This window comes from Aythya ferina (genome assembly GCF_964211825.1).
Source record: "Aythya ferina genome assembly, chromosome: 3".
Classification (NCBI taxonomy): domain Eukaryota; kingdom Metazoa; phylum Chordata; class Aves; order Anseriformes; family Anatidae; genus Aythya; species Aythya ferina.
In genome coordinates this window covers 109,705,219-109,733,167 of record NC_140298.1, presented here as the reverse complement: position 1 = coordinate 109,733,167, position 27,949 = coordinate 109,705,219, and the positions used below count along the sequence as shown (strand labels likewise).

At 41.7% G+C, this 27,949-nt stretch overlaps 2 protein-coding genes and 1 long non-coding RNA gene across 10 annotated transcripts in view; all 3 read left to right on the top strand.

Annotated features, from left to right (window-relative positions):
• The window catches only part of LOC311434895 (uncharacterized protein), a 28,438-nt gene extending 20,603 nt beyond the window's left edge, over positions 1-7,835 (top strand). For 5 of the 6 annotated variants that reach the window (XM_084515387.1, XM_084515386.1, XM_084515389.1 and 2 more), the window contains 4 exons: positions 2,818-2,924; positions 3,509-3,628; positions 5,075-5,198; positions 5,651-7,835. In XM_084515387.1, coding sequence (XP_084371513.1) covers positions 2,818-2,924; positions 3,509-3,628; positions 5,075-5,198; positions 5,651-5,703 — 404 coding nt within the window. In that variant the 3' untranslated portion in view covers positions 5,704-7,835. The remainder of the gene's footprint in view (positions 1-2,817; positions 2,925-3,508; positions 3,629-5,074; positions 5,199-5,650) is intronic. The other variant, XM_084515388.1, reaches the window with a different exon arrangement.
• Positions 1-27,949, top strand: part of LAPTM4A (lysosomal protein transmembrane 4 alpha) — a 186,711-nt gene extending 158,762 nt beyond the window's left edge. The window contains exons 1-7 of one of the 3 annotated variants that reach the window (XM_084515393.1): positions 15,018-15,230; positions 21,495-21,615; positions 23,769-23,845; positions 23,934-24,056; positions 25,138-25,233; positions 26,570-26,668; positions 27,169-27,949. In XM_084515393.1, coding sequence (XP_084371519.1) covers positions 15,132-15,230; positions 21,495-21,615; positions 23,769-23,845; positions 23,934-24,056; positions 25,138-25,233; positions 26,570-26,668; positions 27,169-27,243 — 690 coding nt within the window. In that variant the 5' untranslated portion in view covers positions 15,018-15,131 and the 3' untranslated portion in view covers positions 27,244-27,949. Of the gene's footprint in view, positions 1-15,017; positions 15,231-15,550; positions 15,754-21,474; positions 21,616-23,768; positions 23,846-23,933; positions 24,057-25,137; positions 25,234-26,569; positions 26,669-27,168 lie in introns of those variants that run through there. The other 2 variants (XM_084515394.1, XM_084515395.1) reach the window with 2 other exon arrangements.
• Positions 15,761-16,901, top strand: LOC311434898. The gene is made up of 2 exons (XR_014691814.1): positions 15,761-16,493; positions 16,599-16,901. It is a non-coding gene; the product is annotated as an uncharacterized lncRNA (long non-coding RNA).

The following is a 27,949-nucleotide window of genomic DNA, read 5'->3' as shown; positions in this document are numbered from 1 at the left end:
ATGTGAATAAGCAGCTTCTTTGGATTAAAAGTCTTCAATCTGGGATTCACTTGATACTTTTGCATCTTCTGAATTATACTAGAGGAAGATGCCAAATGAGGAACTCTACACCCAGCTGGTAGGAGCAATAATTTCTACCTGTAAAATTTCTACTGTAAATGTAAGCTTTCAGCTGGAAATTGCCTAGCCATGTGCACTGAATGGTTTCCATGTGCAAGAGCTCAGCAAAGATATGGGTAAGGACCATGTACATTACACAGCCACCTGCCCTTTACAACACCAACCACAGAAGGATTCAGCACCATAGACAATAAATAGTCCATAGAGGATTTTGCTCTGCCACATGAAGACCTGCTCTCCCTTAGGTTTCTACCGACCTTAATAGAATGGAGAATGCCCAAGAGAGATTCTGACCGCGTATAGTCCCAATGCTACAACTCTGGACTAAAAAAAAAAATATAATCTCTTTCTTGGTGACACAAACTGACTTTTGCAGAAGTACTTTCTGGCTTCATTTTCCAGGCCAGGTAATAAGGTTCAGCCTGTAGGATGTTCTACCTTACCCTCTCTATCCATTGGCACAGGGAACCTGCTGACTCTTCCCTTTAACCAGACCCCACTGCTGGAAGGGAACACACTACAGAACAGGAGAGGTTTTAAAACAGAGCTCTGGGTTAAACACATTTAATCCTATTTTCCCACCAAATCAAACAAATTGTAAAGAGTCTTATATTGCATTTAATTTTACTCTGAGTTGAGATTCAACACTTCCAGGACATAATGCTTTGGGAAGAGCAATTCTGAGACAAGACAGAGTCACCGCTGAGCTTCATGCCTACCCACATGGTGAGGGCAAAGCATGAACACAAGGCCATTGCGGGAAGTTGGCCATTAAAACTATTTTATGCTTAAAAATAAGTACATAAACAGACCGAAAGATCGCAACTTAAAAAAGCAATAGTGCCAGCTGTGGCCTCCAGCGCATGTTCCTCTAGTTACAGCCCGTTTTACTTGCACGCCCACGAGAGCATCGCTGCCAGCAGCTTGGGAGGGACTGTGATTCCTGGAGACTCTGTGCCATTGTGCTGGTCTATGTGTAATGCCGTGCACCTCCCTGTTAGCCAGAATTTGCCTCCTCTCTGGCAGCAGCAGCATGATTTTGCCTATTGTTTTGCTGCCACAGCTCGCAAGCGGTATATTAGTGCAGAGGCAGAGTCTGCAGAGCTGGGACTTGCTGTGTCCTCACCCCCACTCGCTGTTGGGACTGGAGATATTGGGTGGAGCGTGCCCGCTGGTATTGCCTTCAACCACTGCAGTTGAATCCTCCAGAAATTGAGCCCAAATCTCACGTAACCTAGATAGAAGGAGCAGAAGTTTTTTGGTGATGGTATCCACTACTACAGCTTGCACAAAGTGTTCTTGACACGTACAGCTTACTCATGTATGTTGTGTCTCTCTCTAATCTAGATGCATTCATTTGCCTGAAATACTGGAATTTTATTGGGAAATAAATTAGAAAGTACTTGTTCCTGTCCCTTCTGAAGGAGGAGGGAAATGCTGTCTGTGTATAGGGGATGGTTTTTAAGCTGAGAAGTTGAGCAATGTTTATAATCATGTTTATAAAATTTGGCAGCAAACTGGATAGAGCAGCCTTTTGGAAACAGTTGTCTTTTATCATCCCCAGCATGCTTTTGGTTTTGGCCCTGCTTCAACTAGAAGTTTTTCCATCCAGCTTGGGATTTTTTTATATTTGTTTTTATTTTAAGAGACATGATCAGCTAAGAGTTATTATTATATGTTGTGTTCTCAAAGTCTTTCTCCCTGTTAGGATAAGACTTAAGATTGTTAGACATGACCCATTAAAAAATAATCAGGTGGTCCTTTCAACATCTCATGCTGATTTATCTGCTTTTTTGCAACTCATTCAGTTTGGGCAAAGAAATTAGACTGCTCTGTTTTGCTTTCTTGTCTGAGAATCATTTGCCAGTGCTCTGTGGAGAGGCAGCTGAAGGCTTGAGGCCAATTTTTAAAGTAACAGATGCCTGCAGATACAGAAACCTAAAAGGTTTTCAAAAGTTTTCTGCCTGCCCCCCCCTGAAATGATCAAAATCAAAGCAAGGTAGGTGTTATCTACTTAGTGCATGCTCAGAGTTGCATGTCAGGGAGTTCTGGAAATCTACACCACGATGGTGCCTTTCTGGCTTACATTCAAGAAAAAAAAATGGAAAAGGAAGCTGAAGTCAAGAGTGCACTTGGTACTATTTTTTGTAGGAAAGAAAGCACCAACAAGAGCACTAACAAATGCACAAATCCTTTACTAATAGTACTCTTCCATACAAGTAATTGCCCTGAGGTCAGTGTGTTGCAGCCAGTGGAAGAGGAGATGGGCTGAGAAACAGTCCTGCTAATAAAATGTAGCACTGAGCCTGCAGTCTCTGCCAGTGTTTCTGGATATGCCTGAATCCTTCTTCCTGAAATTAAAAGAAAATGTTTGACAAGCCGTGCTACTATCATTTTGGTAAAGCTTGTTTTACTGAAGCACAGGTTGAAAGGGCTTTTGTTGTTGCTAGATTGTCTTTTTCTTCCCTTCTTTAATTTTACTCCTGTCCCGAAGAATGCAATCACTTACTGTGATTAGCAGTTGGTACTTCCTTTCTAAAAATGCATTTAAGATTCATATGCATGTGTGCACACCCAACCACCCCATCAGCAGGCAGGTAAGATGACAGATATTCTTTGCAGAGTTTCCATTACTAGTATGAGTCTGGGAAGTTGTACGGATTTGAACATGACTCATGCATGTGGTTGCCTTAACAGATGATCCTTCAGCAATTGACCTGGACTCTGACTGGAAGGCTCCCACAGAAGAGTGGGGAAACTGGACAGGAGATGAGGAGCATCAGACAGGAGATGAGAGAGAAAAGGTGAGGCGGTGGCACTGGTGACCGAGGGAGACCTGCTGTCTTTGGGATCGTTCTTCTGATCTCATTGTGGCAACCAGAGCTCACAGGACATGTGGGATGGGGTGGCTGGTTCTGGGAGTTTACCATCCAGGTGGCACTGCTGTTCTAAGCAATACTGAAAAAATGAACTCTTTCTCCTGCAGATGACTTTCCTGAATACCTGGGTCTTAGCAGGTTTAGAGTCCACTGCTAACACCAGCCTTCACACCATCCCAGGGGGCTCAGATCTATTTATTTAAGTGAGAGGATTTGTTGATAGTAGTATGGTCATAGCTTGGGTGGAGAGATGGAAGCACAAGGCTTCCCATCTAGCCACTTTCTAGAAACCCAGGGAAACAGCCCTCCCTGGCAGCAGTGGGGAGAGTGTGCAGAGCTCTTTGCAAACAGCTGTCTTAAGCCAAGGTGTGTACTTTATCCGAGAGAGATGGAAGCTTGTACACTGTCAGCACACACTCCTAGAGGTAATCAGTGTTACTGTAAAAAAAAAAGTAGCCAGTTAATTAGCTCTCCCAGGCCTCCTCTTACAAAATCTCCCATGCTTTCAGGATTTGCCAAAAGGCAAAGAAGGCATTAATTTCTGTCTTTCTGGACTCAAAAGCAAAATGCAGCGGAAGAAGAAGAAAAATGAAGTGAAGGAAGCAAGGGGTGCAGCTGGACTGATGCATGTGAGTCTTTTGTGTTCTCAGAGTAGCATTTAGCTTTCCATGAGTGGAGGGGGGTGTCTTTTTCATTAGGATGACGTGACCAGGGCAGATCTGTCTTCCCCTCCAACTTATGTCTTTCTCTTCTTTCTCCCTGCCCTGCCATAAAAGAAGGGTAAGCACAATGACCGGTGGGCTTTTGCAATATGGTATTCCCTAACATATTTACAAAACACTTCGATTTTGCAATGCAGACAGGAGCAGATGGCTTTAATCATGGAAGAAAAATGCTTTCTCAGGCAAATGTATTCCAAGTTTACTGTACAGCTTGGCTGTGTTTTATCTATGCTGAAAGGTCACCTGGAGGTATTTTTAACAATATGCAAAGGTGGTTCCTGAAAGGCAGTGAAGATAAAACGAGACCATTGTTATACTAGTGAAAAGCTTATTGAGAGAAAAAAGTCTCAGAGTGCAACAGAGGAAGGCTGTGGAAAATGTCAGCTCATTTGGGATGGGAAGTACAAAAGAACAGAATGTTAAGTGGATTTTGGACCCGTCTATTTGGCTGTGATGTCCTCACTGCTCAGTGAAATGAGACATAGAGGGGACCCCCCAAAGTGTCCTAATTGTTTTTCATTCATTTGTCACTGAATATGTTGCTCTGGACTCATGGCTACGTAGTATCATTTGTCATCCCTCACACCCACTGTGGTCTCTTCTGATCCTTGAGACAGTTTTGTTCCCTGAACTCCTGATGTCCCCATTTTAAGGGGAAAATGTAGGTAACTCATGGCCCACGATCCTTCCAATGATCATTAGGACGGCCTGTGAGTCACCAGAGTGCTGCCAGGCCACTCCCTCTCTTGCACATCCAATTAGTTGCTCTAGCTTTGTACGTACCTTAATGAAGAATCTTAACAGTGCTGGTCAGGCTCTTCAGTACAGCATTGTTCCTACTGACGTGTTTAGACGAGCCAGGAGGAGTTTGTTTTGCATGTGAGCGCCAAATGCTGGTGTCTGCTGCCGTGCAAGCTCATCCTCTGGAGATGTACATAAAAGAATAAAAGAAATGATGAAGTCAGGTACAGAGATAAAGTTGTTCATCGCTCTCAGTGCTACACCTAGGATTTCTATAGACGGATCATTTCGCAGTCACTGGGCACATCTCAGTCTTCAGTCTCACTACACTGTTACAGCGCTTTCCCCTTGCTGTTCTTCTGTTCACTAAAGAAAATGAGAAAAAATGGTAATGAAAGACAATTTCAGCACTTCAGTCCTAAGACAAATATACAGGAGGCAGGTAGATGACATGCCAGAATAGTCTAATCATTTGAAACCTAATTTGTCCTGCAGTTTCTTTAAATATACCAATTCCCTACAATAATTACATTTTCTGTCATATTTTGTGCTTGCATATGCTTCGTTTTACTCATATGCTTAGTGAAGCATATTGTTTCAATTAAACCCCAGCAAGGTTTGGAAACAAGAGAGGAAGAAGGCCCAAGGGACTTGGTATCTACGAAACATGGCAGTGATGCAGTCTGTGCTTCCTCCAGAAAACCTTTGGATGTTCCCAATAATCCACACGCTAACAGTAAGTGATGGGCTTTGTACATCTCATGAATTTTGATTTCAGAATAATGCATAACCCGAAAACTGTTCAGAAATGCATTTTTAAGTGAATATGCTAAATGTTTCTCCTTTAGCTGTATGTCTTACTTCTTACAGAGGCTCTGTAATACTTTGTGTCTGTGACAAATACCTTCCTGCTCCTAGTGGGGCTAATGAGCAGAACTATATTAAATTTAGTGGGTGTAATTTTTGCACAGCACTTGTAGAAGTGAAATGGAAGGAAATGCATGTGTCAGAGCCCACTAAAACATTCAGGGCCCACCCAATGACTTTGTACTATCCTTGTAAGTAGGTGGCCATTGTGACACACATCTAGGAACCACAAAGCAGCCTGCTTCAGGTGGAAAGCAAACGGTTCCCAGGGCTATGATCCTGCAGTGGATGTTTGTGCAATGTCACCTGTTTGTATGGCAGATGTACCCGGAAAAAAGGAGAGGAGGAAGAGGAGGAAGATGAAAGAGACTTGAGGGAGCTGTGTAGCTGCCGGAGTGACAAACAAATGGGGGCAGGCATGCTGATGAGCTGCAAGAATTCTCCTTTCTGTGATGCCGCGCTGAGCCCAAAGTAAAGAGAGGATCTAGAAGACTTCCCAGCAAGGGGAAGAGGAAAAGAGGAACAGTGAGCAACGGAGTGTGAGTGTGTGAGAGAAAGGAGAGAAGGAGCACACTGTGCTCCGGAGGTGGTGTTGAAACAGAATGGGTGTTAATAACAAATTGCTGCCCTTGATTAAAAACTGTTGAATGGGTTTTGACCGGTGGCATGAAGACCTTTCAGTTTTTTACTGTCGCATTGTTTGTCAACTTGTAATGTTTTATGCCATTGTAGGACTGGCTGGGACATGGCCAACCATGATTGCAACTTGAGTTCCATGGAGGATCCACCAGCTAGTCTGGTCTCCCCTGGTGTTTTCACAGATGTGTTCATCACCAGGCTAGTAATGTACTGAAGAAAGCATTGTTCAGAGACAAAAGGAAAATAATACGGATCATTCTCAAACCTCCCAAATCTTTTAAGTCCTTGTTGGCTGCTACAGTCAGACTTTTATGCTTTTCACCCCATGTCAGGCTAGGTTGCTCCACAAGGGAAAATTTCTCAAGGAGGTTTCAAACTTACTTAGAAAGACATTATAAACCCTTTTGTCTTCCCAAGTTTTGTGGTGGGCTAAAGTGTAAAGCCTGTATGTCCAAAGCATGTTGCATTTGTACGTATAGTAGACTGAAGTGACTTTTTGAAATATTTTTTTCTAATCTGATGTCTGGAAGTTTTTAGAATTTTGCTATTTGAATATTCTGATATAAATTGAATTTGTGAATGAAACTTTTAGAAGTGTCATTTCGTATTTACCGAAGAGCGTGCGCTTTTTATTGTCAGAGGGTTTATGGCATGGTGGAGGGAATGTGTTATGAGCAAGTTCTGTGGTGTGTGAGTAGCGCCCAGGTTAGGCCAGTGAGAGCTGAAGCCCTTTGTCTCTGCAGAGCTCTGGCAGGAGCTGTGGGGGTTCTTCAGGCTGTCCCAAGACCGTGCCTCACCCTGGGCCATCTTAGAAGTGCTACCTCAGAGGATGAGGTAATGATTGTCAAATCTCCACCTGCACTGGACTTTGTGCCTTTGGAGGTTGTGTGAGAAGGCCACAATCGCTATTGCATGTTAAACTGCTTCGTCATAGGCATCGGGCTGATGACACATATTTCACACAGGACACTGAGTAACCGTGGATGCTATTGGCTTTAAACTGCTACAGCAGCACTCCCCTTTGCATTACCCAGCCAGAGGAGAGCTCTGTGCTTCTGCCATCCCAGCCATCCAGCCTCTGCTACTGGCTTGTCTGAGCTTTACCCACAGCTCAGACTTTTTACCCCATAGTCTTCATCCTTTGAGCAAATATCAGAGCAGCCGTTTCCTTCAGAAAAGCAATTTATCGCAGCAATGTGTTTGTGTTTGGAATTGGACAGTTCTTTTCTGCTGTGATTTTTTTTGGGGGGCTGCTAGCTGTACAGTGTGCCCTGAAGTTTAGCAAAAAAGGCTTGTTTCAGGCAGGTGAGGGATAATCTTAACTGATGCCACACAGCAGCTCACTGTCTAAAATATGCCTTTCTTGATATTTATATATCCGTGTAAGAGAAATATAGGCAATTTATGAACGTGTGAATGGACCAAATAGCTTTTACGTGGAAAGTAACTGTTCTGGAGCAGATGCATAAGAAGAAAAATGCATGGCTTCACCAGAGAAACAAGTATAGCAAGTTCAAGGATTTAGAAGATGTGTTAATGAGTATGTAGGTAATGAGTAAAGTTCTAACTCCGAGGCCAATGGAAAACATTCATTGACCTACTTGGAGCCAGGATGTTGCCCAAGGTCTTTGTTTAGCATTGAAGGTAACCTCTGCCATCAAAAAAATCAAAAGAAGCTTAATGAAGGAGATAAAGAGAAACTTAGAGTATTGGTAGACTCCCATTTCTTCTGTTTTTTTTTTTTTTTCTCTGTATCTGTTTGCAAGCTTTTTGATGCCAGTGTAATCATGTTTTATTTCAACATGTTATAGTATTTCAAGTGTTCATTGATTTTGTAATAAAGAATTCAAAAGTTTTGCCCAAAACACAGCACTTGTGAGCAGTTTTATTTAATTACTTTGCATGTGCACAAGTAAGAGCAAACGTTTTTCTCTAAAAACATTTTATTTCAAGCTTCTAAGGAGATACAGTAAATGGTTTTTAAGAGATTTCCTTCATCTCGATCCTGTTGGTGTTATGAAAATCTCTTAACTTTCTTCTGTTGTTGGAATAAAAGTAAATTCAACTCCTGTAACACTGATGAGCTGATTGTGATTCTGATGACAAGAAGCAGCAAATCATATTACCCAGGTTTCCTGTCAAACTCATCAGTACAGCTCTTACTGACATCAGCAGCATTGGCAATGCTTATTTTACTTCTGGCTCCACTGTTTCACAGATGGGAAGAGATCGCTGTCATACAGAAGGGCTCCGTAGTTTGTATCAGCAAATTATTTAGCGCTATGTTCTAACACAGAAAACAGCTCAGCAAAGGAAAGGCACCCCTACAACTAGATATTGTTGGTCGTAGGCTTTCCTAAATAATTGCAAAGCTGTACTGAGGAGAAATCTGGTGGCAACGTACTGTTTGTGCGATTCATCTGCTGTACCAGTACCCTTCCTGCAAGGAGTGGAAAGGGTGTTATGTCTGGTTAATGTGTGTGGAGCCTTCCTCTGCTGCATTCCCCAGTGCTGCTGCTACATGGGCTCCCAAGGATGGCCTGGAAATCCAAGGAAAGTGTGCTGAGAGTGGTTCCTCAGTGAGAGGAGTTTAAAACAAAACAAAGCAAAAAACACAAAGCATTCAGCAGCTGCTAACTTCCATTCTTTCACTTCCTTGTCCTCGGGGGCTGCAGAACCATCCCTCAGTTTAACAAATGGCCTTTGCAGATGGCCATTGCCTTTGAAAAGCAGACGTTTGAGTCCCTTATGAAATTCCCTTTCCTTTCATCACTGCGTGCTCAGGCTACTGCCTGGTTTCTGTGCTGCTGAGACATCTCTCGCCTTCTCTTCTGTGTACCCGTACGGCTCAGATCATCAGCCTGCTACGCTGCTGCTGGCACTGGGAGTGTTAAATGAATGTGGTTGGTACTCCAATTTTTGTAGGCTCTGTCTGATCTTTACTAACAGGAGACTGGCGTAAGTCCTCAGACAGGAGATCCAACATCCCACTAACAAGTTCCAGCATCGGTTGTGCTGTAGCTGGATGCTTTTATCCTCCAGATAACTTCTCTTAGAGGGGTAAATCGAAAGTATCTTCTTTGGTTGTTCATTAACCCAGTGTATTCCAATTGCCAGCTCGTGGGCCAGACCCAGCTGGCTCCTCCTGCCTTTTCCCTGAGTGATTTTTCAGGTGCTCGAGTGGCACACGCTGCAGTAACAGCAGGAAATCCAGCCTCTGGGGCAGCCACAGCATGGGAAGCGGGGTGAAGTGTGGCTGGGAGAGTATCTGCGATCTGGTTAGGAGCAATTAATTGTTACAGCAGCAGCTGCAAATGATGAAATACACTGCTTTAAGTTTCAGCTTTCTCTTAAACTAAGTCTGCTCTATTTTTGTAACGATGCTCTTTCTTGTGGGAAGCCTTTTGGAGATGGAGGGTTGGCTGTGTCCCTAATGATAGGGCCGTAGTGGTAAGTGCCAGGTCCATGAGACAGAATCTCAAGCATTAGGAGCTGGTTGATGCCGTAACCGATGAACTCCTGACCTACAAAGCTGTGTTTACTCACAGGCAGGCTGCAGATGCAGATCTGCGAAGCTTTGCTTCATACTCAAACCATAGTGTTACAAAGTCAGGGTTATGTAGAGCAACCACAGAGAGAAATTTGGCCTCCTGCTCCATAATTATCTGTAATTGATAATTGCAGTTATCTGTAATTATCAAGGTTCCACCCGATCCGGACATCAGAGGCACAGCTGACACATCTGCACGAGCTGAGTATCAGGTAGACACGCTAATTGCCTGGCAGAAAATAATTTATTTGCTTTTTATAAGCTGTGCTTACAACAAAGGCCTGCTGCATAATGCCGAAATAGCTGACTCCTGGTGAGGAGAGAGGGTTTTTTAAGTTATGGGCCACAAAGGTTAGATAAGGGAAATCTTGTCCTTCTGTGATAGAACTGACCCAGACCTGGGGGTCCTTCAAGACAGATTGAACTTTCCAGCATGTGCCACCCCTGACATTGTGCTCCGCAGATGTTCTGATCTGCGAAGGAAGTGTCCTCCCTTACTGAAGGACACTGGTGCATCTGGCTCAGAAATAAACTCCCTGCGTCTTCCCAGGAAAACGTCACCATAACAAGAACTGACCCCTCTACTGTCCCATTAGGAAACAATTAGAAATTTGGTAAACTTCATTTTATGTCAAACTTTGATTTCTGCATGCTTGCACTGTCTTCCTTTGGCAGTGGTTCTGAGCGCTCTAAGCTACAGAGACAAATGACAAAGGACTTCATCAAGCACTTCTGAGTGCATCAGCTGCCTGCTGCTATGCTCCTGGAACTCCTCTCCAATGTCCCAGACTGCAAAGTGATTCAAAAAGCCGATGTTTAAAGAAATAACAAATCACCGGAAGGTAACTCTTCCTTCTTCCCTGAGCAGGCAGCATTCAGATTCCCAGGCTCCTCTCTAAATCCTGCCAAAATTTGTGGAGAGGCACCTCTGGGCTTGGGGCTGGAAAGGGGAGCAAGTAAAGGATGTTTCCCGTCTCCAGAGGAAGCCAGCACTCACTTTCAGATATGTGAAATTACTGAGATATCTGGACTTGCAAGTACCATTTTAGATTGAGGAAAATGCCGTATGTTATTTTTAGACGTTTTTATTGCTCCTCAGCTGTACGATGGAAATGAACTATGGCTCTTCTAGCTTAGCAGACTTTGATTCTGTAAATGAATATGAGAACTTTTCTTCAGTGTTTGATACCGAGAAAACCTGAGAGCACAACAAGTAACCCAGTAACAGACTGTTGTGTTAATAAAAGTTTTAGATCATGCTGTCATGTTTTAGCTGCTTTTCTAACCCCGACTTTCTTATCCATCTGTTACAAGTTAAAAGTTTGGAACTGAGTTAAATTGACTCTTGCTGGTAAAACATAATTCATATTGTTAACAGCAATCAACCAGAACAAAACGTAGATGATTGGAATGTTACATTAGGGATCCCAAAGTGATGCTGATTAATTCAATAAACAAAAGTAAAATCCAATAACCAAAAAACTCATTGTGATATGATCTTATCTCTTTTACAATCAATCACTGAATCTTTGGATTAGCTTGTATTCTTCTTGCAGCATCCATCTTGGAGAAAAACAGTGGGAAAATTTGTTAATGCTGACTTCAGGATATCTAGGATTTCACTGTGTGAGTCACCAACAGGAAAGCTTTCCTCCTGACTAATTTGTTTTGTTTTTATTATTATTATTATTTTTTTCCCACTGATATGTTAAGGCTCTCCTTTTACTCCAATACATTCTTATCCTTTTTAAGGAAGCAAAAAGCCAATCCATGCTCTCAGCCCAGGTATTTTCACATCTTCTCCACGAGTTCTATCGATTTTTCTAAATTCTGTTGAAGGGATCCATTGTTTTATACTGCAGCATCTATGTAAAGATGTTAGTTTTATTAGTTTCTCTACGATGTTTAAAAACTTGCTTTTTTGTTTCAAAATTTGAAAATGTTTGTTCACTGCAGAAAATATCCAAGTCTGAGAAGCACCCTTCCTGTTTTTGTTTGTTTTTGGATAAGGTAGAGTAGCAGACACAGAGAGTCAAGAGATGAAAAAAAATAAAGTTAGGCTGTTCCTACCCTTGTAATGAAGCACCTTCCTTTGGGGAACGAAGACTTAAAACATGTCCTTCACTGCAATGTTTTTCCTTAGTAAAGAAGCCACTGGGCAAGAGATTTGCTTGATGTTCCTATCACTTTCACCAGCCGTTGTTATTGGCGACATCATCTCATCCCACTGTTCCTCGGTTTCCCCAACCCCAGGAAGCACAATACACTCATTATAAAGAGATATGAACAGTGTCCATGGAGGCTACATAATTATCAGATCATGGTCTGCAGGTTTTCCTTCACACAAGCAGTAACAGACACTGTTGAAGCAGAATAGCACGTCATCTTTCATATGCAACCTGACAATAATCCAGTAATTCAGTGCATGCAGATGTTAAATAACGATTACAACATCACTCTAAACTAACACCTTTTAGCCAGGGATAGACTGAAGAATGGCACAAAAGGGAGAAACCTTGGATTAACAAAGATCTGCATAAAACAGTCTTAGTGATCTTTTGGCAGCTTACAGGTGTTGGATTTACTTTTTTTAAGAAGCTGAATCACAGAGAAGATTGAAGGAGAATGAAAGCTGGCGTCTCATTTACATGATCCTAGCTATGCTGCTGTCATGTTTTTATATTATTTTTAATATGATTATATCCAAATATATATACCTGTGGATATGATTATTCAAAAATAATACTTTACATTTAGTTAAACATCGCCATGCACTCTCAAGATAGAAGTTAAAATCTCCTGTCTAGACACAGATTTTGAAACACCTTACTAGTCTGGCTAACGAGCCACGCTGTGATCTCAAAACTCCTTCCCTCCGTACCTGCTGAGAGAGAAGGAGTGTCACGCTGGTAAAAGAATCAGAACCCTTTTGCAGCGACTTCTGACTAGCTAGCACGTGTAATGCTTTTTGCTCTTACCATTGTGGAAGTGGATAATTTGCTCCCACAATGTCAAGGTCTTTTTGCTAATTAGGAAGAAAAATTTATCACTGATTCCTTCTGTCTCTCTGAGTTTTTGCTCTGGCTGCCATGGCTATAAACTGAGCCTTCAGAATTATTAATACATTTAGCTTCACAAATCCTTTCTGAACTAGCAAAAGAAGAGAATTAAGGCTCAAAGAGAAGGAAGAGTCTTGCCTGAGGTCATCTGGGCTGCCTGTGGCATGGAAGAACCAGTATCTTTCACAGAGAGTAGGACTAAAGTCATTAACCTATCCTCTCTTCCTCCATTTACAGAAAATAATGCAATCATTATCATTCTCAAAATAGTCTTTTAATCTTTTTTTTTTTTTTTTTGAGGGGAAGAGATATTAGAGAGATATTTTTTGCTCGCTCAATAGTTCCACATCAGTCTATCCAGCTGTGGAAAGCTGCTTTGTGATGTTAAATGACATTCACATTATTCTTTTCAGTATCTCTGTTGTCTGCAGGGTATAACAAGCAGTGAAGCTCATGGGAATAGCATCGGTTTTTATTCCAAGCCTGGCAGACAAAGATATGAACACTTAATTAGGATTTCTTTCATCTCACAAAAATAGCCCTGAAGATCCGAGCCTGACATGAGAGCTGCCAGTGATACTGGTGAAGGCAAAGTGTCCATCTGGAGGATCCTTGTTCAAGAACTTGCCCTCACAGACCGTAACACCTCTTTAAACTGAGAATGGGATCTTGGTGCTTCCAAGTGAACATCCTAACCCAAGCAAGAAACTCCTGCTTTCTCTTGGGACTCGCTTTAGCCCTTGAATTCATCTTTCACGCAGGGAAAGACCTACGGGAAGCGAAGTCTCTCCCAGCTCTGCAGCAATGACGCGATCAGCTCAGACATGAATGCTGCAGAAATAGTCGGCTTAGGCTTCCCAATATGCCATCTGTGAGGAAAATTATTTTTAAAATGACTGATTGCAACAAAATGCACATTCTTTTTGTATTTATTTACATATGTACATGTTTATTGATTAAAATTAGTCCGGTTTTGTTACATTAAATCAGTCTGTTGATTACTAAGCATCTGTGCACAGGGAACATTAGGAGCACTAAAGAAACAAACAATAGCTTGTAATAGGACCATTAGAGCAGTCTTAGCAGCACTTACAATATGTTTATTCAAAAATGAAATATGCCCTCAGGAAGAAAAACACCAATTATGGAACACAGGGGATTTAAAATAAAAAGGTCAGTTTTAAAGCCTTTAACTAAATCATTTCAAACGACTCAGCAACAGTTCATGTTTAAAAATAGACTAAGTAGCTAAAACAATAACATGCGTTAATTGTAAGATCTGGAATGTATCAATAGGACAAGCACAGTCACCCTCGTTACCTTCTCATTGTTCAGAGTGAAAAAACAGTATTAATACTGGCAGATAACATACATCTTGGTATATACACACACAGCAAATATTTATGTTCTATGAGTGTCTCAAATCAGTTGTGTGCAGCCAAGAAGGAAATACTCGCAGCTGCACCAGGGTTAAAATAAACTGTGTGCGTATCTGTATCAACAGTGCGAGGCTGCAAAACCCACTGATGTCACCGGGTCAGGGGAAGTTTATGGGTCCCCCTCTGCATGTGAACAGGAGCTTTTGCTGCTAAATGCTGGAGCAGTCTCTTATCACGTGTATGGAGGCAGCACTCAGATTTACACACATTATTTCTCATTAACACGTGTGTCTGGTAGCACCTGCGACTTTCAGTGAGACTAAATGTTGGGATATTACTGGAATGGGCTGCCCAGGGAGGTGGTGGAGTCACTGCCCCTGGGGGTGTTCAAGGGAAGGTTGGACGTGGTGCTTGGGGACATTGTTTAGTGGGTGACATTGGTGGTAGGGGATGGTTGGACCAGGTGGTCTTGGAGGTCTTTTCCAACCTTTATGATTCTGTGATTAATACTATACGCTCAGCAACAGGGACTTTGACTCACAAAAAAAAAAAAAAAGTCTCTGCGAACTAACATGTTCCTCTTCTGTTTACGCCCTGATCCCATAGCCTCTCAGCACGTAACGCACAACATCGGTAATTTAATCCGAGGATTTCGTGAAAAAAAAAAAATCAGGAAAAAAGGGTTTAAGCGAATTAAACTCGCTAGAATTTGGCTGAATTTCAGTGGAAGCCGCGGAACCCGCCCGGCGCGCGGACAGCCTGGGCGCTGAGGTGAGCGCAGGGGGCGGGGGGTCCCGCCCCAAAATGGCGGCCGGGGGGCTCCCGGCCCGCCCCAAAATGGCGGACGAGGGGTGTGGGGGGGCGGGGGCGGCGCACACCGTGCCTCAGGTAAGCCCCGCCCCGCCCCTCCGCAGGTGAACGCCAGGGCGTCGCACCCGGTGCGCGCCGATTGGCCCAGCGCGCCGCCAATCTCCCATCGCCGCGGCAACGCGTGGGCCCTCCCGCAGGCCCCGCCCCCCGCGCCCCCTCTGCCGACTTCTGATTGGCCGGAGCGGCAGTGACGCGCGAGCGGGGGTTTTCCGGCCCCCAGCTGAGGGGGAAGAGCCCGGCCAGAGCGAGCGGCGGCGGCGGCGGGCCCGGTAGGTGGGAGGGAGGCCGGCGGTGTCGCTGCCACCATGACGTTCAAGCGGAGCCGGGACCGCTTCTACAGCACCCGCTGCTGCGGCTGCTGCCACGTGCGGACCGGGACCATCATCCTGGGCACCTGGTACATGGTGAGAGGCTGCGCCCGGCGCGGGGGGCAACGGCGGGGCGAGCGCGCATGCGCAGCGCCTCGGGTCTGGGGTGGGAGGGGGGTGTGTGAGGAGGGGGCAGCGCGCATGCGCACTTGGGGGGGGTCTCCTGAGGGGACGGGGACACTGAGGGGGGCTTGGTCCCGTCAGGGCTCGGCCATGGGGAATGGGAAGGGCAGCAGAGCCCTGAGGCGTCGTGCTCAGGGTCTTGTTGCTGGTCCTGGCTCCTGTCCCCGTCCTGAGGCTGGAGGGGTGCCGCCTTGACGCGTTTCGGGCGGTGCTGAGGGTGTCCTTGGCAGGAGAGCTGATAAAGTGCGCGGGGAGGCTGGAATGTGGAGCGCGCGGGGAGTGAGGCGATAAGAAACGGCCTCCCTCACCGGCGTGTAACCCCCGAGGGGGAGGTGAGGGTCTCGAGCAAGCCGATACCGAGGTCGTCCCGAGCAGCTCGGTGGGAAAGGGGAGCTCTCCGTCCTTCCACGGGGCTGCTGGGGAGCTATAGAAACAGGTCTGTTTTTTCCAAAACACTTCCTGTTTTCTGACTCTTTCTCTGAGAGAGCTCGGCTATTAAAGATGGTTTTGAACTAGAGTGAAATAAAAACGTGAAAGCAGTAACGCTGAGTTAAGACGTGGGCCAAGCAAGTTCCCCTTTATTGAAGTCCTTTCCTCATCTTTCCTTCCTGTTACCCTAGTGGGCAGTAGAAATGTGAGGATGATTTAAACATGTTGCATCAGAGCTTTTCTATTCTCCAAAGCTGTAACCAAAGCCTGTATTTTCCTTTACCCCTCCCCAGATGGTAAAAATAGCGAATATTGCATTTTTATGCCTTGGTGTGGAGGAGCCATGCACAGAAACTGCTGTTACAGTAGGAGAAATAAGTGAGGATTTACTTTCAGAGAGCCTATGGTCTCTCTTCAGCAAGTATTGAGAGATTATCTTTTTAATTTTTACCCCTTTTTTTCTGCCCCTCTCAGCCCTTACAGGGATTGAAAGTGGTTCTGGCAAGTGATAAAATGGCAGGAGAAAACAACGTGAGAAAAGCCATGATAGGGTGTGAGAAGTATAACAAAACTCAAGGAAAGGGATATCTTAATATTTTTGAGAAAAAAAGATCAAGTTTGAAAAACTGGAAAGCTGACCTAGTGTTGATTAGTTTCTGTCTTACATGAACTATTATTAGAACTTAATTTTTTGCCGTATTGAATATCGGACTTGTTTGGGAATCCTGTAAAACTTGGGGAATGCTGGTACGTCAAGGAACAGCAGAAATCCTTAACAGGCAGGAGACAATCGTGCTTGTTATGAAACAAACACACCTTGCTGCATTCCCCACTTTCGTTTCCTGTTAGCAGTAGTGTGTGGAAACCCAGGAACCTGGAAGGGGCATGGCTGTGCTTTCTGGCGCAGCATACTTGGAGCTTTTGTCCTGGTCTGCTGGGAGAAGGTGACACACACCTGTCTGCCACCTGCTAGCTGTCTGAGCTGAAAGAAGGCTCCAGTTCTGAAGTGATCTTGTCTTGCCTGTTGCTTTAAATCGGAACTTAGTTATAATTTATCCCTTTTGAAGGCTGACTACAATTCAGATGGTAAAAATAAAACTAATGTTTCTGCCGATAATTTTTTCCTCAATAAATTAAATGGGTTGTGGTGTGTCAGTTTGTTCAGATGTGTTAATTAGTGAACCATGTATGCGTATCATTTATCACAAGCTAGCATCTGAAACACTGAAATGAATGTTTCTACGTCGATTTAATGATCTAGACCTCTAAATTATGGTGGCAAGAGGTACCAACTTTTCTCGCTTCTGAGGGAGGCAGTTCTTTGTTGAGGAGAACACTTAGCTCTGCAAAAGTTTTGTGTTAGTGAAGATCTTGGTCAGCCTGTATTTACTTAATGCACTGATCTCGTGCTCTGCAGTCCTGAAGGAATTTGATACCAAGTATAAAATGGAGTTCTGTAGCAATCTACTCCAGATGTTTCAGTAAGATAAGGGTTCTGGCATTATACATCTGCGTTATTCTTATGTAACTGTTTCTTTAGGCGTTTTCCTGTTCTTTGCCTATGCGTATAGTTCTAAATCTTGCATCAAATGAACTTTGCTCCTCTTTAAAAGTTCTGTATCGCCGTCTTTTCTGTCTGCTTCTGTGAGGCTAGAGAGAACAACAGCCTTATCTTCTAAAATGTCTGTTGGTGCTCTGTGATTAAACTCCCTCTTTTAAGCATGCTTCAGTCCTCTTCTGCCACTGGTTCTGATAAATAGATAAACTTTGTGAAAAAATGAGTTCAGAGCGTTCCTAGAGGACTTGTACTTGAGTTTCAGGGCTAATATAGCTCGGTTTACCCTGTAACGCTTGCTGCTGGCCTGTGTAGGAAGGGAAGGAAACCTCCTATTCCCAGCTTCGTAATTGCAAACATGTGGCTTTGAAGTTTTCTTCCTGTAAACTTTCTTATTAGGCACAGTGCTTTCCAGAAACCGGAAACGTGAACACATTGGCAAAATCAGATCAGAGCTCAATAAACAGTCTGAAAGTATGAGCATTGTTTTGGAGGGAGTGGCTGTTGCGTCCTGGCAGCAAACCTCAGGGATGGAATCAAAGTGATGCAATTGCTACTGCTTATGGGGAGGGTCAGGATGATCTCTGGAGACGTTTGTTCACTGAACAAAACTTCCAAAAGAGACAAAATGTAACTGGTTTCTATCAGATCCTGACAGTGCTAGGAGCTCTGGAATACCCTGTTTTCGGTATACCAGCAAGAAAAACAAAACAAAGCCACTTTGATTTGTTTCTTCAAGACTATGTTTAAAGAAAAATACTGGAAAAGTGAGAGGTGGGAAAGTGTAGTTGTTGCAAGGCTCAACTACACTTTCTTTCAACCTTTCTTGCTCATAGAAGCAGGAATGTCAGTAGGAATTCTTGTTTCCATCCAAGACTTTTAGGCACTTGGACTTTAGGGTGCTTGGGGAAACTCAGGTTTCATGTTCAGGCCTCCAGAGATAGGAAGCACTTGCATGATTAGCAGGTATATGTGATTATTAGTATACATACCACAGAGATAAGAGCTTGCTAATTAAAAAGCTAATTGCTCTTTATAGATCCATAGTGTTCTGAGTTCTGATTGTATGGAGAGCTAGTATTTCTGTATTTGTTTGTAATAAGTGTTGGCTTTTTACTTCAATACCAGCTATTGTGTTTTTTTTATATATATATATATAAAGTAGTATATATATATATACTACTTTATATATATATATAGTATATATATATATAAGTATAGCTTATATATATATATATAAGCTATACTGAACTTCTCTTGAGCTCAGTTATTCTGTTTTTAAAAGCAATATACGCTTCTCCAACTGTTCAGTGTAGCACTTGCTACAAAACTAATTGTTTTCATCTTCATAGAACCATCTTTTGATTAAGAATTTGAACTTTTTTTTTTTTTTTTTCTACTTCCTAACTAACAAGCCTAGCAAGGGGGCTGCTGGGATTTCTGAGGTGTCAACTCCGAATGGGGCACCATCCATTGAGGGCTGGTTTGTCAGGGGTGATGGCTTGCTTCTTTATTTTTATTATTTATTTATTCATATTTAGATTGCTCTCAGGTTTTTATCCATGTTATGTGTGTTTTCAGACTATATTTTCTATTCTGTGCAGACTGCTCGTGAATGCATATTTTATTGACAGTGAGTAAATTCAGTTAAAAACTGTGAAGATGCCTTGCAATCCAAACCATACTCTTGCAGTTGTTCGTGCTGACTGGGGAGTTGAAACGAGCCTTGTGATCTTGCTGTTATCAGGCTTCTGTGAGAGAGGAATGGCTGCAGTTAGATACAAGCTCTGGCTTCTTGCTTGAAAGCACTGCTAATTTGGAGTTGTCGGTACCTCCCAATTGCCATCCATATGTTGTACATGAGGAATTGCTCAGCACTGTGATATGATTCACAAAGAGCAGTGATGGCATCCTGGCAGCCCCGGGGCGTTCATTGGCAGAGGTGTTTGTTTGTTTCAAGTTAGGATCAATGAGACAGTAAAAATACTGTTCGCATAGGCTGGATTTCAAATGACTCTAATTTTGTATTTTTCCTTGCACACCATTTCCGGATGAGAAAACAAAGCTTTGATGCTCTGAACTGTGCTCATTAACTAGTGAAATTACTAAGAATTATGTATGCTAAATTGGGACCGTGGGTAGGATGAAAATAAAAACCAGTGACAGTCGTAGGATGACAGAGACACGATTCTAAGGCATGAAAGCTTACAATTTTTAAAGATGAAGCTAGCAGCTAAAGTTTCTCAACTGTTTCACTATTTAAGTTAAAAGGGTGACTGTATATAATAAGTGAACTGGCAATAACTGACCAAGTCTGTTTGTGTTTTACTAAGTAGAAATTCGTGTTTCAACAGCCAGATACCTGGACCTCGACATAAGCTGCTTAAAATAAGTAGAGACAAAAGTCATTTTCCAAAGTATAGGTTGATACCTCTGATTCATTCGCAGAGAGGAGGAAATAAAAAAGCTTGAGAAGGCATTAAAAGCCAGAGTGGAGAAGCAGGAAACGAGTGGTGAGAGATCATATTCTATACCTTTGAACAATGGTGAAACAAAATAATATTTAAGCAAAGGGCAGGTGAGCAGCTTTACAGTTTGCCCTGTGGGAAGCCTCTTGTGAGAGGAAAAAAAAGCATATTTCAAGACCGAAGATACTGGTGGCTAAATGTGATTATTTACTGTCAGCTGTACTATTTTTGTGTACTATATTTGGCCTTCCACAGCACAAAATTGAGGATCCAAGTAGCTGGAGCTTCTAATAAGTTTGTCTAAAGCTGATGACATGGTGCTATTCCTACAAAGCTGTCAGCTTTCAGTGAAGGGCTCTTTTTGGAGAAAGTATAAGTAAACTTATCTCTAGGATATCTCTGAAACTTAAAGGGCAGGGGGAACAATAACGAAACTAGTACGAACTGTGAGTCTTAAAAGCTAATACTCCTTTAAAACATTCAAAAACTGTTTTACTTAAAACTTCAGTAGCTGTGCACAGAGTTGCTGCTTTTGGTGGTGTAGACCCCTGGAACCATGGCAGTAGAAGAAGAAATGTTTGGCAAATGTTCTTACGTCATGAGAAACTGTGAACCAATTTGTGGTGGTTTGGTGTTTTTGTTGTTTTTTCCCCCTCGGAGGCTAATTGTAAAAGATCCTGCTGATGGTAGTGACTGTGCTGAATACTGATTGGAGAAATGACTGTGGCTTGAAAATGCTGTTGTGAAGTTTTTTTTATTATGAAACCTTTTTCTTTGGCCTGTCTCTCCAGATACTAGTAACAGAAACTATGCCCCTGTAAGTCCTGAATAGGCTCTAAATGCTGCGAAGGCAGTTTTCCAGAGGTTTCAGCAGCTTTTGACTCTTTGAGCTCTTACTGTTACTGAAAGCATTTCTGGTATGTACCAAAATGGAGAAACAGAAATAGTCTTCAACAGCAGGGTAAGGAAAGGGACTGGTGTGCGTATAGCCAGTGCTGGATGCTTATGGATTTTGGAGTTCAGTCTTAGTGTGAAATTTCTTTAATTTCACCTGTGTTTGGTTAGGCAGTCTGAAGAGGTTTTTAATAAATGATCTAGGTAGGGGAGAGCCAGTTCTCCACTGCTTCTATTAAATCTAACATGGGGGAGAAACAGGAAGCAAGCTATGGCTGAGGATTCGAGCTGTAACCTAACTTTTCTCTCATGGCTGGTATTTACTGTGTTGTGTTTGCACATCTCTTTGCACTGCTTGCTCCGAAGAGTAGGGTGCAGTGACTTAGTTGTGCATTAAATCAGCTCTGCCTTTGAGATTGTTGGAGGAAGCAGAAACTCTGTAAATGTGCCTTGTTCACCATTGTACCTTTTCCTTCCTGCTTCTTTTTCTGTTCCCAGTTTTCCAGTCCACATGGCTGTATATTGATCATGCAGTATCAGCTCAGGGCACTTGAATCCCTACAAACCCTATCTGTCCTCTTAATTTGCAGTGTTACTTAATTATGAGTCATTGAAACTAGCATCCGTGTAGTGCATTTTTTTTTGGTAGGGTTTTAACTCAATCAGCTTGAAACCTCATCTTAAATGGTTCTGTTGTCTGTTTCTCTCTCTCCCCACCCCCCCCCCAGCCAAAGCTTATTTCTAACTGAACTGAAAGATTTAATAATATCCTTAAAATGACCGTAGCTGTAGCAGTGTGAAGAACTTCCAGGTAACTGTGATCTTTCTCAGGTGGTGAATTTGCTGATGGGCATCTTGCTGACTGTGGAAGTGACTCATCCAAACATAGTGCCAACTGTTGATATCCAGTATGAAGTCATCGGGAACTACTATGCTTCCGAGAGGATGGCTGGTAGGTGCACGGCTCGTTTGTCCCACAAAAAAACAAACCATGCAGTATCATAGCGTGTGTGCCTTACCATAGTGTGTAATACATGCATGCAGCTTTTAAATACAGTTTTCTTGCTTTCTGAATGTCTTTCCAATTATTAATGAGTTCTACTATGAATATAAAAGAAACTTTAATGCAATATTATTTTTACCTCATATCATTAAGCATCTTAAATGATAAGATTATTAAAAAATTCTTGGCCTTCATCAACACTCAGTGTTAGTGCATGTGGAACGTCAACAATTCGCATTATCTACAAACATTTACTATTCTTGCTGGGTCAATAAAACCAAAAATACAGCTTATTCTTCAGAAGTGTCTAGGTTTTATAAGTGGTTGTCACAGATCTAAGGAAAGAGCTTTACAGCTGTTGTGTGCAAGCCTGCTAAGAAAAAAGCTTGCCATCTTTCTGAGTGGAAAAATTAGAATGCCAAGTACTTGAAGAGAGTATTATGAGCAAAATTAAAATTACTTCCTGGTGTATTGTTACAGATGAAGTGTGTGATGTCTACAAGTGTAGCTGGTGTCAAACCCTTGTCTTTAATGACCAGGGTTTCTAAGTGTAGTATATGATGTGTAATCTTGTGTACTTTCCTCTTTAATGTGTTTTTTTTACTTGTTTTTAAGTGTGTAGCCATACGATGAGTGGTACTTCTAATATGTCTAGTCTCCTTCTGTTAAATTATACTAAAATTTAGCAAGGGTTGGAGTGAAGATGAATAGTACAGCACAGGTCTGAATTTTGAGAGTTCCAATTTACGATCTTCGTTCCTCATTCATGATCTGACTTGAGGAACTGTCACTTCTGTAATTTTGGCTTGTGTTCATTAGTAATGAAATGAAGTGGGGACAAGGATCAAATGCTTCATAAAGCTAATGTACTAAATAAAGTTACAACAGATAACTGTAAAAATGGTGTGTGTTTTGTAGTGAATGTTTATGTGTAGTAGTCTTGAGCTTATGTGACTGATAGATGCTTCTGAAGGTGTTTTCACTACTTCTTAGTGTAAAATGGCTGTTGCCTGTTTCTTGGCATAGACTTCTGTTCCCTGTGTTCTGGTATGGACTAAAAGCTTTTGTGCCTATGAAAGGACTTCATCCATACTCACAATGAAAATTGTACTGTGTGGCTTTTCTTCTGAGAATCTGTCACTACTGGTATGACACTTGTTGGTTATTCACGAGTACTTCAGGATCTCTGATCAAGGCAATGCATTTTAGATACACGAGGGCCTCCTTGATGCCATCTGTGTATAGATCGTGTAATGAATTGGGTATGCAAATGTTTCTGTAGTGTAATTTTCAGATCAGTTGCAGATCAGCTCTTTCAAGCATGTGAACCACAAGAGTTTGGCTTCAGCTTCATTAAAAAAAATGAGCTTACAGCATCTATAGACTCACAAGTTGTTTTGTTTTTTTTTTTTTTCTGTTTAAAAATGTAAAGTGTGCCTGCTGTAGGAGAGTTAGTGTAATCTAACTTGTGGAAAGCAGTTGTGCTTCTGTCATCAGTGACCCTAATGCTTGAGGGGAATCTTTATCATTCAGTTTTCATGAGTGTCCTGGATTCTGCTACCACTTGGCTTCTGTTCAGCTGCTTTTTCTTGTAAATAGTAGGATACCTTCCACACAGTCATTTCCTATTTTCCTTGCTGGTACTTATGCAGCAGTGCCGTTTCCCCTGCCAATGACCAAATTATATAATCAAACTGTTTTCAAGTAGAAAGGTTGATAGTGTGCTGACTTCACTTAAAACTCTTTCAAATTGTAAAATTAATCACCCACATACTTTCAACACTGACATAATGCAAATAAGCGTCATTATGTTGCATTACAGTCTAACTTTGTCAGGCTTCTAACTGATGTGTCTGAGCCTTATTCAGGCTTTCGATTAAGACAGATTTTTTTTCTGAATGCCTGCAGGTTTTCTTGAACCAGCTCTTTTTCCTTCGGTAGAAGACTGAGTTACTCAAACCCCCAACTTCCATTTTGCACAGAGGAAACAGTTGAGTGAGAACAGATCATAATAATAGATAAAACTTGTGTGCTTGTCAGGTGCAGTGTGGTAACTTTAGGAAATGACTGATATTTAACTTGGTGCCTTTTTTTTAATGCAGAAAACGCCTGCGTTCTGTTTGCCATCTCCCTCCTCATGTTCACAATCAGTGCAATGATGGTGTACGGTGCAATTGCTGTAAGTATACCTATAGTCTACGTTTTTTAACTTGCTACTTCATTTTTTAACAAAATACTTCATAAGCAGCTTTTTTTTCTTTTTTTAGCATCGTGTAGGCTGGCTGATCCCGTTCTTCTGTTACCAGCTCTTTGACTTTGTGCTCAGTTGTCTGGTTGCAATCAGTTCTCTCACCTACTTGCCCAGAATCAAGGATTACCTGGATCAGTTGGTAAGTACTTGTTCAGCTCGTGCTACCACTTACATTTCAAATTAAACTTTGGTTTGGTAAGTGCTATAAGAGCTATACTCCATCCTCCTGTCCCTAAAAGAGGAGCTGGGACTGCAGCAACCATAGACAATACCTGCTGGGGTGGTTGTGAGAACGAGAGCTTATCAGAGGTGGAAGGACAGAAGGTGGTAGTGTTCTCTAAATGGAAAGCTAGGGAGAGGAGAGAATTAGTTGTGAAAGGAGATGTTGGTTTAATCTGCCCGTAGTTAGTTTACACGTGGCACAAGTGTGATGTGATGTATGGTCTGCAACATGATGGGGTGGAATCGGGAGTTCCTTTTTACGTCTTCTGTGGCTCTTGTTTTGCAGCAAGGCCTTCTGATGAGACTGCAATGGAGTGGTCATTAATGCTGCCTATTTTTGTTTAGTTTTCTTAACTGTTAGGAGACTCAGTAGATAGAATATACCAGCTGTTGGCATGGATCACAAACTCTTTTCTGGCTGGTGTTTAGATCTGTGCAAGTAGATGCTTAAAAATCCTGCTGAAAACAAAAAATGGCTTGATGCTGAGGAGAGGCTTTGTTACTGTGGTCAGGGAATAGGAAGAGTCTGAAATGTGCAGAAGCTTTTTGGTGTGTTTTGGCCCCTTGTGAAGTTCAGGGGCAAATCGTGCTTTCTAGTTTGCATGTGTACATGTAACTGGTTGGACTGGTGAGAAGTAGAGTTGTCAGGCGGGGAGGGCAAATGTTCTGCAGCTGTTAAAAAGGGAATTTCATGGCTGTTTGTATTAGCATGAGATTGAGGAAATGACTTGTAGTGTAAAAGTTACAAGGCTTCCTTACAGGTAGCCCATTTCTGTAGTCTTTTTGCAGGACAGATGCAGGATAAATGGTGTGTTTTGTGGGAGGATTAAGAAGGAGCTACAGAAAAACCAAACTTTTCATTGTTTCTGAAAGAGTTGTTTACACAAGACCTCAATTCACTTGGGGTGAAGTTTGGGTGTCTCTCATATTTGTCAATGTATGCTGCTCACACTCATGTTCTCCCTTTTTTCTCCCCTCACCCTACTTGTTTCAACTAGCCGGATTTCCCTTACAAAGATGACCTTCTTTCGCTGGATTCCAGCTGTCTCTTGTTTATTGTTCTGGTATTCTTTGCTTTATTTATCATTCTAAAGGTAAGTTACAATTTAACTGTGTCCGTTTCATGAGTTGCTACATTACGATGCTATTGGTATATGTGAATGTATTGAATTAAGAACTTCTTTGAGCAGAATTGCTAGGATATTCAATTACCAGTATGATTAAAATTACATTGTTTCTTCAACTAGTTTGTATGTTGTGTGCAGCACAGCATGTTTGTGCAGCTCTACTTTTTCTGAATAGAAAGTAGAAATATGCAAAGACTTCAAATACCACCTTTTTGCATGTGTGGAGTTACTTTAATATTTATAAATAAGCTTGTAGTGAAACAGAGCTGAGTTATTGCATACAAGGTTTCTAAACAAAACTTAAACTTTAAAAATCTCTTAAACCAGTACACATCCTTTAGGAAGGAGATGATGGAAGAAGGAAATAGTAATTAATTCAGAGCTGCACTATCCTTCTAGAGAAGGGTGATATTACCAGTTACTACTTTTTTGAATGTCTAAATAGAAATTAATTTGCATTACAAAAAATGATATGCAGGCAAAACATGCAAGTTAAACAAATGAGTCTGTGATACGCATCGGCCATGACAATATTATTTTATTGCATTTACATTAAACTTAAAGAAAAAAAAAGTCATGGAAAAGAATGTTTTCTCATTTTCTCTGTTTTCTCCAAGAGGAGGGCCTGAGAGGAGGAAGGGACTGGCAGCCTAACATAGTAGATCATATTTTTATAGTGATTGGGACCTTAATTTGGTACCTTGTATATTAACTAGCTACTAATTTGCCAGTGAAAACTACATAGAGCAATACTGTACAGATTAATAGCAATAAAAGTAATCATGCTCTGACTGTTAGATGGTGTATCTTCGTACAGCAGCTAACATTAACCTAAAGCTTGGGCTGTTTTCCTCTGCTCTCCTCTCTTGGCACCTCAGGCTGTGTGTTCTCTCCTTCGCCCATGCGTTGGACAAATAACAATGCTAATTTAGGGATGAGCAGGATTGTGCTATTGGCCTGTCCTCCTGCAAGCAAGTTTGGACTGAGATCCACAGAAACATAAGCCAATTAGGGATTAATTTGCCTAGCTCTGCTGAGGCACACAGATTAATTGGATGGATCTCTGAATTCTTTTTGCTGAAATGTGTGGGGTTCATCCTCTCTGAGTCACTGTGACAGCAAGACTGAACAGCAACAATATACATGTGTGACTAAATCTGTTAATAAGCAACCATCCCTCGGATAGATATTGACTTCGTTGATTTATGCTCCTTTTTTGTCATCGAAATGTAATCTGGCATCTAATTTCTGAATCAGCTAATGCATATGAGGTTTTTAAGAAGAGAAATCTCTTTTCTTTCAGGCGTATCTAATCAACTGTGTATGGAACTGTTATAAATACATCAGCAACAGAAATTTGCCAGAGATAGCTGTGTACCCTGCATTTGAAGCTCCTCCACAGGTAAAACCTTTTCTAGGTTGAAGGAACCAGAAGCGTTTAATTCTGAAGTAGAAAAATGCAATATCCATGGATATTTACACATCTGGTCCAGTTTTCTAAACTAAGACCGGGAAGATTAACAGTAGCTGTTTTAACTTCTTTAAGATAGATTGTTTGAGTTACCTTATAATTCATAAAATAGGAGTTTTTTTTTTTTTTTTATAGAGAAAAGAGTGTTTTGTAATGGAGGGAAGCTTTCTGATTGGATGCATCAAAAACCTGCATTTCTGTCTTGCAAAACCAAGAGACAGAGGGGTAGAGTTAATGACCTAGGGTTAGGTTCAGTGAAGCACTAAACAGTGTGCCTTTCACTTCCTCAATAGCTTACTAGAGGAATCAGTAAGTTCTTAAAAATATTTGCCTGCAATAGGGAGTTAAATTGCTGATGTGGTATGCATGTTTTTATTATGCTTTTTTCTTCAACCTTCGCCATTAATCTCCTCAAAATGTCTTCTCTCCAGTATGTTCTGCCAACCTACGAAATGGCAGTGAAGATGCCTGAGAAGGAACCTCCACCTCCCTACATACCTGCCTGAAGCAACTTTTATGTTAATTAACATCTGTACCAGCTTCTTGGGGGTTTTGTCTTTTAATCTTGCAAAACTGCTTAAGTACTAGAAATATTCAGGGCTTTAGGAGCAAACTGTTCTGTTTAAAATGTTTGATATAAACTTACTAAGTAAAACATCTGGGAGTGATTTTGTTTGCTTTAATTTTTGTTCTCCTTAATGCTCTTAAACATTTTATTGCCTGAGGGCTTTATACTGCAAGAACTTATTCATGTGACTAACTTGTGGCTTTTAATATCAACTGAGCCAATATATGATTAAAGTTAGCTACAAATATAAGTGTTTGCAGGATCGTGCCCTTAATTTATATTAATTTTTTTGTAAAGTAGTTCATAAAGACAATCTGATTGTGCAGCAGAATGACAGTTTGCCTTTATACAGTTTTTGGAGGGGGAGGGGTTTGAATGTGGTATATACGTGAATTTTTTTACTTTGCACTTTTCTCATATGTTATCTTACCTTCCTGTGTTGTTTTTTGTTTATCCCACGTCCTGAAACACAGTATTTTCAGGAATAAGCGAGGTTGGCACAGGAGTTGTATTACAATGTGCTGTGAGTGCAAGAAAAATAAATAGAAATGTAGATGATGGTTGCATGCTTCTAATCTTATATGTATTTTCTTCTTTGTGATAAATGATACTTAAATAAATCTTTTACGAAATGTTTACCAGTA